A 13,907-nucleotide genomic window follows, 5' to 3' on the forward strand; every position below is an offset into this window, starting at 1 on the left:
GGTAAAGGAGTGGGGATCTAGTTCTTGAACCTTCTAGATCAGTGGTTCTCAACGTCCCCAATGCTGTGACATTTAAACACAGTTCTCCGTGTTGTGCTGACCCACAACCCAAAAATTATTTCATTGCCACTCCATAGCTGTAATTTTGCTCCTGTTACGAGTCATAACGTAATTATCTGACCGGTAGCATATCTGACAGGTGACCCCTGTGAAAGGGTCCCAAAGGGGTCACAGCCAGTAGGTTGAGAACTGCTATTGTACATCCTGTCTTTGGTTCCTTTCCTGTGAGTATCTTAAAGTAATACAGTCCAGACGCGCACAAAGGTGACAAATCTGGGAGTGTCTCTGCCTCTGTGGAGCAGCCATCTTCTTGGACTGCTGTGGCATTTGTCTGTGTGGCACAGATCTTGCAGTGGGTAACTTATTACTGAACTGTCCCCATGGAGCAGACTAGGCAGGGTCTTCCGAGAGCCTTTACTACCTCTCGTTCTAAAAACACAGACTCTGGTCAGGTGGGGAGGCGCAGGAAGCTGTTACAGGCTGAACACCAATTTCACATTAGATTGAGATTCTCCGCCGCAAAACTTAAGTTGTGAAAAAGATTTGGACAGAAATCTCTTAACCTATGCCTTAATGAGTAAGCTTATTTACAGTAGTTAGAGCTTGGCTCACAGGAAGTTGTAGAAACAGTACATAGAATTTCGGGTACTGTTACCCGTGCTTTCACTGAAGGGTCTCTACAAAGTGCCTCTTGATCTGTTATGTGGTAGATACTGTGAATACCAACTGGTCGTAGAAATACAACTCAGTGTTAAGAGGGCCCAGGGATAATGAATAAACTCAGAATATTACTTATCTTTAAAAATCATAGGCCTATTGTATTGTAGTCCAGGTCAAGATGTTAAAGAGTTAGTAATTCTTGTCATCTTTATGAATTGGCACCCTGAAAATAATTTTTATTTAGGTTTTAAATTTACAACTGTTTTCAAACAATGAGAGAGTAAAACTGGAAAGTAGGTGCGTAGGTGAACACTGCACAAAGCCCGTGTCTGTCAGTCACCCTGCCTGGTACATTCTGAACTGCAGGACTAAAGACGGCCACTTTTTCCGCCTTAGGTTCGGAAGCACGTGAACGATCTCTATGAGGATCTGAGGGACGGGCACAATTTGATCTCCCTCCTGGAGGTTCTGTCCGGAGACACCTTGGTAAGTTTGAGGTTTCCTAATTTATTTTGCTGAGCATATAATCCCGCACACCCGTGAGCAGGGTGTCCGCAGCACAGACGTTAGGCTTCCGCAGCGTTTGCCCGTCATACTATGAGTTCAGCCAGAAGAGAAGAGTCAGTTCTGTTCGGTTGCTTCCACATCCATCCTCATGTGACCACGGGGACCTGAAGATACCTACTTCCGTGATAGGCTCTATAATTGACACACTATTTTTCTTTCTGCTTCTTCTTCTTCTTTTTTTTTAAACCTTTTGGGTTGTTTTGTATTGACTCACATTTAGTCAGATGCTCCATGTAAACCACACACGGGAAGACTCGCGCACACCCACTCGCGCACACCCAAGGGAGTATTCTCCCCGACAGCTGCGCTAAGCCAGGCATCGTCTCCCTCCGTGTGACCATTGCTCCCTTGCTCGGTGACCTTCTTCTCCCTCACTACGTTCCGCTCATGCTATTTGTTTTCATCCCCCGGTCTGTCTGTCCGTCCGTCTGTCTCCTCGCTGTCCTGTCTTCTCTGTCTGTTACATTCACTAGCCGAGGGAGCGAGACTTTTTGAAGACCTTACGGTTGGTGAGTGCGACAGCGGCATGCGGGTGTGAGCAGCATGAGGAAGTGGATGAGGACCAGGGGGTAGGTGTCACCCCCATAACTCACTAACCTAGCAGGCGCAGGCGTGTGCGGGTGTGTGCGGTGCTAACCCGGCAGGCTGGTAACTTACGGGCTCTAGCCCCTCCCGAGAAAAGACAGGGACCCCCGACTCTAGATAGGATGAGCGATGTGCACGTTCACAAACTGACAAAGGAAATATATATATATATATATATTAAATTTACCTTCAGAGCTGAAATGGCCGATACATCACTGTTCCCCGCTGCCTTAGAGGACTTTTCGCTCTGTAGAAACTTAGGATCCTGATAACAACTATGCTGATTTTTATCCACATTCATTACGTTCTGGAATTTGACATTTCAAACGTGACGGCTTATTGCTCTGTTTGTGAGGGAAGGAGGCATGGGTGCTCACAGCTTCCTTAATATCAAACTTACTGGCAGAGGTGGCTGTTCCTTATCTGTAGGGTATAGAAGGGGACGAGATTTTTGTCTTCTGTCCCATAGAACCCACAGGGCTGTCTAACGGACACTTAGCTGACACGGTCAGCTGCCTTTGCAGAGACAGATGAGCGTCCCTGGCCATCTGTGTCCCTCGGCCTTGATTTCCTTGGGGACTGTGCTATCACAGATCCAACTGGTGAATTCTCAGTATCATCTTCGCCCTGATACCGAACTTCCCTTTCCCTTTTATAGTCTGCTGTCTTTTTATCTCGCCACCTTGGATGTCAGTCAGCAGCCCGCGGTTAAGAAGGAGGGAGTCAGTTTCTTCTGCCTTTTTTTTTTGCTCTTAGACTGTTTGATGGGGGAAATTTCAGCCAAGTTCTCTGTGTCTTCGATAAGCATTTTTCCAGCCCCATTCCTTTGCCCCTTCTGTCAGTGCGTGCCGAGGACAATGGAAGCAGAGAAAATGACTATGTTCTGACTCTTTCCCCGAGACCAGGAGAGTAGTCACATCGGTATAACCCAAAAGTACACAGTCCTTCCTCCCTGTGTTACATCCAGCTTCCTCCAAAGTAAAGTACAGAGCAGACATATTGCGTAGTGTGAGCTGATTTTTCCTCTCCTCCGTCACTGCTAAATACACCTCCGTCTTTCTCCTTAGTGGTTTTTCTTTTTAATGTACTAATTGCATGTTGTTTTACCTCATTTTCATAAATCCGTGAATACAATTTAGAAAACCTGTCTTGCTGATAGTTTATATTAAGAAGGGAAACAGAAGAGTAGGACGATCTTGGTGGATTCTTGGCTAAGCACCAGCTGGCCAGACTTTGCACTGTGGTTTTCCTTCGGTTTAAATGAAGCGTCTGGAATAAAGCGTATGTTTAAAACATATTTACAAAATTTATTCTTGAAATTTGGTCCTAGATGATAGAGAAGAGTTCAAAGCCGCTTCTTAAAAAAAGAAATTGTTGTGCCTACCCAACAAATAGTTTAAAAATAGTAAGATGGGCAGAAAATATATTTAAATGAGCGTGGTCAGTGGTGTTAGAAACTGTGATGTTTTCACACCTTCCGTTTTCTGTTCTTAGCCCCGAGAGAAGGGCCGGATGCGCTTTCACAGGCTACAGAACGTACAGATTGCACTTGACTATTTGAAAAGACGCCAGGTATGTGATTCTTCTTTTCAGACTCCAGCATGACGATTAAATCAGTGATTAAATAAATCTGCCTAGGAATGAGTCAGGGAATGTAAAGGGTTAACTGGGTCTGAACTATGGTAATTATCTCTCCCCATGACGGAGGCAGATACTCTATAGTGCTTCTGAATGACGCCTTGTGGAGCAAAAGAGGTGGCATTAGGTATGGGCTCAGAACAGTGGTGAGTCAGAGGAACTGAGTCTCCCCAGCACTGGCTGAAGCTGGGGGGACATTTGAATAGCAGCAGGAGGCCAGGAATGCCACTGAGCCCCGCAGCTCCTGGTAGGGGTGAGGCCACACTGGATACTGCACACCGCGTACATTTGACTGTTTTCATAGTTCACACCCGCCTTCTAGAAGGGGGCTGGAGAGATGGCTCAGTGGTTAAGAGCACTGACTGCTCTTCCAGAGGTCCTGAGTTCAATTCCCAGCAACCACATGGTGGCCCACAGCCATCTGTAATGGGATATGATGCCCTCTTCTGGTGTGGAGGTCTGCAAGTTGTTAAAGTTGGTTCATTTTCTGCTTGATTAAAAGAGCAAAATAATTTTATTTCAAAAGAAGATGGTCCCCTCATTTTAAGATTATAAATGTTTTTATCCAGGCGCCATCATTATTTTTGACAAGTGGGCACTTTGAGTACATGCTCTGGAAGAGAGAACCCCAGCAGCACCCAGTTTGTGTTTAGATGTGTTCGTCTTCTAGAGCTTTAAAGGGAAGGCTAAGGCATTTGGTGACCTTTGCATTCTTTGTATAATTAAGCATTTCCTTTGTAGGTGACAAAAACCCGTGCCTGGTTTATAATAACCACTGTTTATCTCTCTCTCACCTACAAACAGGTGAAGTTAGTGAATATTAGAAACGATGACATAACAGATGGAAATCCTAAGCTGACTTTGGGGTTGATATGGACAATAATTCTGCACTTTCAGGTGAGTCTGCTTTATCTTCATGGCTGTCCTTACGTCTCGAGGCTGGTTTTCGGGTGGTCTGTGAGGAGATGTTTGACATCCTCTGAATGATAACGAATTTCAGACTAGTTTCTTAACAGCACCTCAGTTATTCTAATAACTCTATGAGGCTGGCATCTTGTCTTCCTGTCTCGGTGAGCTTCTGGGTTTGCCTTTCAAGTCCTTCTGTTCCTTAGAGTCAAGAGGCGGAGCTTTGCTCCTTCCTAAGTGCAAACATGTTTCTTTGGTTCTTTGGGCAGTATTGCTTGTTTTTAGCCATTTAAAGATTTTTATAATTTTATTCTTATTGTAAATAAATGAAATTTCCCTTTGTAAGCACTAGGTGGCAGTAGGTGTGTTCTGAAGAGCCATATTAGACCAGAACTGAGGACAGTGGTTGCATTTCAGAAGTCTGTAATTTGATTCATGGTGACTCCCCTTTGTAACTTTCTTTAATTTGTTAACTGTTTGTAGTCTCACAGAATTTTGTAAGACCCTCAGTAGTAGTAGGTAGTCAGATACTGAAGGAAGGAAATGAAGAGTTTACGATTTATTTATTTACTTATTTTATGTATATGAGTACACTGTCACTGTCTTCAGACACACCAGAAGAAGGCATCGGATCCCATTCCAGATGGTTGCTGGGATTTGAACTTAGGACCTCTGGAAGAGCAGCCAGTGCTCTTAATCACTGAGCCATCTCTCCAGCCCAAATCCTTTTTTTTTTTTTAAGGAGGCAGGGAGAGTAAAACTTATTAAAGCAATGCTGGAAAACACAGGAGTTTGTTTGGGAACAGGATCTGAGCAATGTGAAAAGGTGTAGAGAGGAAGACTCCTATTTGAGGTGGCTAGGAAGACCCAGGGCCTGATTGGCAGCAGGACAGTTTCAGCAGCAGGGCACGGGAGGGTGCTGGGTAAATGGAAGCCCGGTCTGAAGCAGCCTGCCTATAGGTCTGGTAGTGAAGGTGTCAGTCAACTGAGCTGCTAAAGTCAGGGCAAGCCACTAACTGAGTAACTTCAGGCCAAGACGCCACCACAGTGAGGGCCATCATTACTAGACCCCACCCTGAGAAGAACTAGGAGACCACAGCATTAAACCCGGGCATGTAGGACTTGCTTGTGGGACACAAGAGGCCATTTTAGCAGAATCGTATGAATGCTAAGTAGAAATGATCCAGATATTACTTCCATGTAGATGGCCTCAGTTGTACGAGGCCTCGGTGGACCAGGTCCAGTGCTTTTTAAATTGGGCCTGAAACTACAAGAACCCCAGATGGGGAGGTCTGAGGCCCCTCACTGGAAGGAGGTGGCTACTTCATCCCAGAGCTACTGAGGTGGGTTGTTTCTGAAGTTTACGTAGAGATCACTGTGGGCCGGGGGGGACAGTTAAAGAACTTCAGAGGAGGAAAACAAATTTCATTCTTCAAGGTTTTTACTCTTTCTGGTGCTGGCCACTCTAAGTAAATAAGTAAATAAGAAAGGCCTGATGGGCTAGTGTGATGACTCAGTGGGTAAAGGCTCCTCTCGACAAATCTGAAGATTTGGCTTTGGTACCTGGAGCCCGCATGGTAGAGAGAACTGACTTTAACAAGCGGTCCCCTGACCTTCATGGATTTGTGCTCCCCCCTCCAATAAATAAAATAATAATCTTTAAGTTGATAATTCTATGTCAAAGAGATGGAAATGCGGTGGTCATAGCGAGGCAGGGGAAAGCCAAGAAACTGAAGTTATTTCCGAGGGGAGGGATATAGAGTAGGTGGGGATAAAAAATTTATCTATGAGGTGATACTTTGGAAAAAGAAAGGAAGAAAGAAAGAAACCTGGCCATGGGGTATAGAAAGAGGAGTAGGCGGCTCAAGTTAAACTCTGAGGAAATATAGCGTGAGATCTGGGGTGGTGGTGAGCAGAAGGCGCTGGACCGTGCGGATGGGTTAGAAGGGTCAGCGAGCTGTCCCGTGTCCCATTCTGCTGAGCAGAGCAGCCCTGAGACGGCAGAGGTGCAGGGGATTCCCAGCGATGGCCGCTGCTCTGTCGGAGAGAAAGCGTCCTCAGAGGACGGGGGCAGGAGCAGGTCTTGCTGTAGAGCCAGAATTGGGATCTTCAGAGAGATGTGTAAGGCAACAGGAAAATGAACGGATAAAACCAAGGAAGAAGGACGGGAGTGGAAAGGGGTGGTCAGCCGTCCAGAATGGCGCTGGAGATGGGAGAAAATGGTCCCCAGCTACTAACTGCAGCAAGAAGGAACTGAAGATGGGAATGCTGGTAAATGGTGACCAGAGTATCACAGATAGACTCCACATTTGAGGAACGTTAACGCAAAGGCTTGTTTAAGAATGTCATAAGTCAGCCCCTGGTTGTGACTCTATGCCAGGGATTTGAAACAGGAGGATCTAGAGTTTGAATATGGTAGTTTGGGTAAAATGTAAATGAAGCATTTCTTGGTGCTGTGCTGATAATTCTGGACCAGAACTCCTGGCTGTGCCCAGGGGGGAGGAGTGGCAGCCACCCAGGGCACAGCCTTTAGCTCCTGTATTCCTTGTATAAATAAGGCAGTTTTTTTTCAGAAGAACAAACAGTAGGTTTTTTTGTTTTTGTTTTTAAAAACCACTGCTTTTGAGCATCAGCATCACAGATTGGATCTGTTTTCCAGTCTGGCTTTCAGAAGGTAGGAATCACATTCCTGATAGTCTCAAGTCATAAACCAGCCACTCTATGTGAGATCATGATGAGGTACGTTGTGTTACCTGTTAAAGGATTGTTTAAAGTTAGCTGTGGCCAAGGGTGGCTCATCCATTGGCAATGGTAATAGAAATGGAAGTGTCTGAGGCAAAGCTTAGAGTCTGCGCCAGACCTGGCAGGGCGTCTAGAAGACCGTGAAAGTGCCAGTCACCAGGCAGACACAGAAGCCGAGCCATTTCTGGAAGGGAACAGGGCGTGTGACCTAACCATGGACAGTTGCTTAGTTTGGCAGGGCCTAAGGGAAGGGTGGAGGGTGTGCCCATCCCGGCCTGCTTCTCCACACTGGCAGTATACACAGCAGCCATTTAACATTTAAGCGACGTCCCATTGTCTTTGCAGACATCAAAAGCTTAACAAACGAACCCAAGACCCCCCCCCCTTCATCTGGGATATATCACCGGATACTGTTTAATTTTCTTTTTAAATGATTAAGAAAACCCTTACGATACAGACTATGTTACAGACATCTGCAGCATCAGTGTGTTAGCTTGACCATTGACTGGATAGTCCTTCCTCCCCCTCCCTCTCCTCATTTACTTTCTCCTCCTCCACGTCCACCTTCTCCCCCTCTCCTCTCAGCCCTCCTCCTCCTCCTCCTCCTCCTCCTCCTCCTCCTCCTCAAAGCATGCTAAGTTCCTCTTCTGATTGTGGAAGGCTACGTCAGGAAAGGCAGTTACTGACTTACCAGCTGACATTGGCTTGTGTGACAATGTCTTCCCTGTCACACCGATTTCCTGCCTGTGACTCAGGGTTAGGAACACACATAGCTCAGAGTATCAGCATTCATAATGATTTCTTAATTTCCCACCCTGACCCCGCCAAAGCTGTTTAATGTTTAACACAAGAGCAATAAAAGCACAAATGCAAAAGAGCATAAAGTTTAACTGCCCTGATGTTTGTGTCAGAGTGTGCAGGCACTTCCTTTAGCTAAGCGTTCCACCTTTAGATCCTTCCCCTAGTTATGTGGTCATGTGGCAAACCTACTGAGCAGATAATCAGAGATTTATTATTTGAACACTATTTTAAGCCATATTAAAAGACTGGCTTTAGACATGATTAAAGGTACTTTTGGCTTCCAGTATTTATCTCCTCTTCATCCAATTGCTGAGTTATAGCTTTATGCCATTTTTTTTCTGAATTAGTCTTAACACTAGAGACTCGTAAGCTTTTTGTTTATTTGTACATAGGCCCTAAAATTAGTTGGCGTTTCCAGGGGAGGCTCCCCGAACCTGAGATTGAAAGGCACTTTGAGACTTGAAGGGCACTTTGCTAGTTTAGTCTCTTGGCTGTGTTTACTTTCTGTTTGCTTAGCTTCAGAGGTTAATGCAAACGTTGATTTGTGTGTGTGTGTGTGTGTGTGTGTGTGTGTGTGTGTGTGTGTTAACTCAAGGGTCGTGGTCTCCCTAGTGAATCTCAGGGTTTGCCATGGAAGTTCCCTGTCTGATCTGACTGGAAGCAGTCATGTTTGACTGAGAGGACTGGTGGCCAGGAATGAGCCGCAGAGCCTAATAAGACACAGGACCGGCTGGCAGCGAGCCACAGCATTTCTTGCAAGTGGTTTTCTCATAAGCAACATGGCTTCAGGCTGAAGAGGATGGTCACACAGTCAGCTAGGAATTACAAGCCAGAGTGGAGTCCCGGGAGTTGGTGGAGCGGGTTCTGGAAGCCCCGGAGTTTGAAATGAGCCAGTTCGTGGAGCCGTGAGTGCCTGTGAATCCAATGGGGAATGTCTGTGGCTGTGTGCGGGCTGAGAAAGAAGAGCAGTATTTCGATCCTGCCAAAAGCCCCTTGAGTCCCGAAAAATACTCTCCCGGGAGAAGGTATTTCAGAAGAAAACTATGCCAGAAAGTTGTAGGTGACCCCGAGCCAGTGCAGCAAAGCAGTGAAAGGGAAGGCAAGAAGGGTGTCGGTCAGCCTGCCGGGGGAAAGCCAGCTGTGTCCTCTGGAGAACTGGTGTGGGAGGACCCTGCTACAAGCCTCACTCGGGAAGATGGTGTGCAGCTGGGGAAGACAGCAGCCACAGACCACGATGAACAGGAACCTCTGCCCAGTGCTGTGGACAGCCGCTCCTACCGAGCGACAGTTTCCTCTGCTCAGGGGAGACACTCAGAAGTTAGCATCCCGGACGAGACGATTTCAGAAGAAGATAGCCCTCCATATTGCCCAGAGACGGAGGGACACTTAGACAACATCAACACAAAACACAGCACATTCCTGAGAAAAAACGATGCTTCTCTTTTGCCAAAAGCAGCCAGCTCAAGTCCCATCCTCTGTGTCACAGAGGCAGCCCTTGAAAACAGTGCACTTGTGGGAAACCTGTCAAAAGCCTGTAGCAGTGTCAGAGACCTGGGCAGTGCTGGGAGGGGTCGCCCTCTTGAAGAACACCGTCTTCAGCTCACAAAAAGGAGGTACCATTCCCTTCATGCTAGTGTGCCCTCTGTCTCCAAGGACGCACCTGGGAATGATGGGTTCCAGGTAAGTGACCCTGGAGTAAGCGACCGCCCCTCCTCCTCCTCACACCAGACTCCAGTGTTGCAGCTTCTAAAATACACCATTTGCATATTAGCCTATGTCAAAGTTAAAGCGTTTTCAGATGCCAACACTGAGACTTCATGTTACCCATGTGTCTTGCCCCCGCTTTAAATAATACCTATGTTTTATTGTTGCATAACTTGGGGAATACACTGGCTTTAACAGGACACTTAATGTCTTTAGTTCATGGCTCTTGATTTTTCTTTTGTAACAGTCTGCAGAAACTTAGCTTTGTGATAGGTAAATGTTAACTTAGAAAACAGTTGAATACCTCCAGGTTGCTAGCAGAGAGGATTTTGATGTTCCCAACACACACACACACAATGACGGATGTTTGAGATAATAGATTGCCTAAATATGCCTGATTGTATATATATACAGACTGTATATATATATATATATATATATATATATATATATACACACACACACACACACACACACACACACTGTAGTCCCCACATAGGTTTAATCACTGCGTCAACTAAAATGTGAAGTATTATTTAAATAGGAATGTGCAATGACCACGTAGTGCACAGTACAGTTCTCCTCATTCTGACTCTCTGGTCCAGAGTCCAAGAGGCCAAATTCCAGCTTCCTGTCAATGGTCATGCACAGATCGCTCACATAATTGCTTTCGGTCTTCCTGTGTGCTGAGGGCGGAGCTAAACATTAGCCTGCCCAAATTCCATGGCCCCTGTTTGACATCAGAAATTGTTGGGGCAGCGTGTCATTGGAACTGGGATGTGACTCAGACTGCCAGGAAGCTGGGCTCTTTTTTTTTTTCCCCTGCCTGACATTGATATTTACCTTTGGATAAATTACTTATCTTCCAAATGTGATTGGATCGGTATAATTTACTTCCCTAGGAAATGCATCACCTAAGTGACTTCTCCACATTGCTAAGTCAGGGCTGATTTATTTATTTTTTTCCATTAAGCTTTTCCTAACTTTATCTTTTACCCAGGAAATGTCTGGCTATACGCAGTGTCCATGATGCTCAGCTTCATGGGCAGGTGATTGTGTCACTGGTGTGGGTCCTCGGACAGAGACCAAAGGAGATTCTACTAGGGTCCGTGTGCATAGTCATTGGTGACCATGGCGACTGAATTCCTGTTTGTGTGCACCGCAGACCTTGCCACTGTTCTGCCTCCTGAAGTTCTGATTATGTTTTACAATGGTTGCATTTTAACGGGAAAATATCCAGTGGTGACATTCTCTGTGTAGGTCTGGCATAAAGGCCAGCGTGTAAGAAAGCAAATCACCTGCGCATGTTCATGAGTGTCACTTGCTTTGGTGTCTTACATTTATGTTTCTCATAGTGTGCCTCAGCCGAGCTCTGTGCGGGTCATTGTTTTTGTCCAGGGAGTCACTAAAACCTGTTTCTTTAACAAGCCTTCTTTTGTTATTCTCCTCCCATCAAGGGTTTTGTGATCTGTTCTGTGGAATGAGGTTGGTGGGTTTTTTGTTTTCATTTTAAGTTTCGCTGGAAAGTACACGTGAAAATGTCACAAACCTGTCCATTGGATTTGTTAAATGACATGCTACAGTGGTATGTGGCATCTCCTAGATCAAAGCAGAAGGAGGTAGTTACAATTTTTTCTGAGTACCTTGACATTTTGTCTCCTTCAGTCCAGATGAAGACTGTTTATCTTCTGATACAGAAAGAGTCAGGGTCAGCAGCGTGGCTGTTTGCCTGGGGTCATTCTTCTTGTATCCTAACAGGTGCTTTCTCGTGTCAGTTTGCTTAAATGTGTTTGATTGGAACTGTCTACTTCCCCGTGTTACAGTGGACTCCTTGCTTTTTGTGGATGATTAGATGTAGCTGATGGCCCTAGCCCCTTCATTAGTCTGTAATTTCTCTCAGAAGTAGCCTCTGAGTCATGTAGTCAATTTGTCTGCCTCAAGGTACCCTTCATATTTGTCTCACCTGATTCAGTCTTTCTCGCAGTAGAGCTCAGCGTTGGCCTTAAGGACTTTTAAGGACTTTGTAATAGAATAGGGTGCATTTCTTTGAGCTCCTCTTAACCTGATCTGACCCTGGTCTTGTGACATTGGTCATTCGCAGTGCAGATGACCAGCCTGTCTCTCCTTTAATCTCTTGCTATAACATGCTGAGAGGCATTCCTGGCTAACGTTTCCCTTCTATATGTGCCCAGTGACTATCTCAGACGCACATACACACGTATGGGGACAGGTGGCTGAATGTGAAAAGGAGTGGGTATTAGATTTGTATGACTCTTTGAAATTGGAAAATGCTTTCAGACACGTTATGGATTTGGATTACCACAGGATTTGTACAAAGCAGGCAAAATGGGTGGTCCGAATACAGAATGAAGAAAAGAAAACTCACAGTAGTTAAATGTGTTTGAAGCTCATACAGCATGATACAGTAGCTGAGTCAACGGCATGATGTCTGTTACATTGCCGAAGCTGTTATGCCCTGGCGTGGTTGCTGATCTACAACCCAACCTACCTACTCAGCTGAGACAGGGCGCAGACAGAGCTTGAGCTCAGAAGTTCCCGGAAATAGTCCACTATGCCCACTAGGGATGTAGACTGCATGATATAGGAGCAGCAAGTCATCCCAGTACAGAAATAGAGCCGATCAGAGTTCTATTGTTTATTAGTAATGGGGCTGTGTCTGTGAGTGGACACTGCTCTTTATCCTGGGTGGTACAGTTAGGCTACTTTCGGTTAAAGCAAGTTTGCTGAAGAAAACCTCTAGAAGAGATGAGAGCAAGGGTTAGTGCTCAGAGGATCATCGGTGAAGGATGAAGTGACGAATGCAAGCTGCAAAGCTCAGATTGTCCTTGTAGACAGGCTGTCTTGGTGTCTGCTCTTAAAGGGACACCCTGCTGTGCACACTCATGTATCCCGGAGACATGGGCTCTACCTTCTTAGCTTTTTCCCCACACACATTTTATGTTCAGTTTCAGAAATCCCACTTCATCCCAGTTTTATTAGGTGGACACCAACAAGACGGCTGTTTCCTCTACTTAGAGACTGTGGGTTCTCTAGCCTAACCGTGTGTGGGAAGAATCTGGAAAAATGTTGAAAAATACGGATCACCCTGTGTCATTCTCAGTGAGTCCAGTGGAATAAATGAAGATAGGGCCCTATGGCAGGTGACTGAGGTTAGGACAGAGAGTGCAGGTTTGTGCTTGTGTGTATGTGTGTGCATGCCTCTGTGTGTATCACTGAGTTCTTACAGTCCTCAGAAAGCAAGCAAGCATGACTTAGCCATTGTCGCCTGTGCGATTTCCCGTTTCTACAGAGGCTGTTGGGGCAGATCACGGTCTTCTGTTAACCATATTCTGCTTCGGGTCCTACTACATGCTAGGCACCTCCCCTCAGCATCATTTTCAGAGGATGCCTGCCTGTGAAGTGGCTCTAGGTGAGGCTCAAGTGGTTTAAAAAGTGTGCTGGCTGGTTTTGTGTCAACTTGACACAAGCTGGAGTTATCCCAGAAAAAGGAGCAAAGTTGGGGAAATGCCTCCATGAGATCCAGTTGTAAGGCATTTTCTCAACTAGTGATCAAGGGGGGAGGGCCCAGCCCATTGTGGGTGGTGCCATCCCTGGGCTGGTAGACCTGGGTTCTATAAGAAAGCAGGCTGAGCAAGCCAGGGGAAGCAAGCCAGTAAGTAACATCCCTCCATGGCCTCTGCATCAGCTCCTGCTTCCTGACCTGCTTGAGTTCCAGTCCTGAGTTCCTTTGGTGATAAACAGCGATATGGAAGTGTAAGCTGAATAAACCCTTTCCTCTCCAACTAGCTTCTTGGTCATGATGCATGTGCAGGAATAGAAGCCCTGACTAAGACAGACAGACTGCTCAACTCACTTCACGTTGACCCGAAGTTGTCTGCGTACCTCATACACTCCTCCTTTTCTTGCACACCTTTCCCAGTTTTTTTTTTGTTTTGTTTTTTGTTTTTGTTTTTTTTTTTTTTTTGGTTTTTGTTTTTGTTTTTGTTTTTTTTTTGTTTCTCTTACTTCCTGGATGTAAATATACACTTTTAGATTTTGAGTGATTTCCTCCCCCTTCTTCTTCCGTCTAGCATTCACTGTGTACTGTATGCTGAATTACAGCAACACACTAAGTTAAGTAGAATCCCCCTTTCTCTGCCTCACAGCCCATTGTTTGCAGCAAATGGTGGGGAACAAGGCTATAAACCCGAGTCCCTTGAAACTCAGGCTTTGAATGGTGGTGG

General features: G+C 45.7%; 1 protein-coding gene across 12 annotated transcripts in view; it reads left to right on the forward strand.

The window, feature by feature from the left end:
• Nucleotides 1-13,907, forward strand: part of DST (dystonin) — a gene marked incomplete at both ends in the record, with an annotated part of 363,235 nt that overhangs the window by 173,000 nt on the left and 176,328 nt on the right. For 6 of the 12 annotated variants that reach the window (XM_080917065.1, XM_080917066.1, XM_080917072.1 and 3 more), the window contains 4 exons: nt 1,117-1,206; nt 1,761-1,856; nt 3,367-3,444; nt 4,315-4,407. In XM_080917065.1, coding sequence (XP_080773191.1) covers nt 1,117-1,206; nt 1,761-1,856; nt 3,367-3,444; nt 4,315-4,407 — 357 coding nt within the window. The remainder of the gene's footprint in view (nt 1-1,116; nt 1,207-1,760; nt 1,857-3,366; nt 3,445-4,314; nt 4,408-13,907) is intronic. The other 6 variants (XM_080917067.1, XM_080917076.1, XM_080917071.1 and 3 more) reach the window with 2 other exon arrangements.

This window comes from Micromys minutus, assembly GCF_963924665.1.
Source record: "Micromys minutus genome assembly, chromosome: 5".
Taxonomy (NCBI): Eukaryota; Metazoa; Chordata; class Mammalia; order Rodentia; family Muridae; genus Micromys; species Micromys minutus.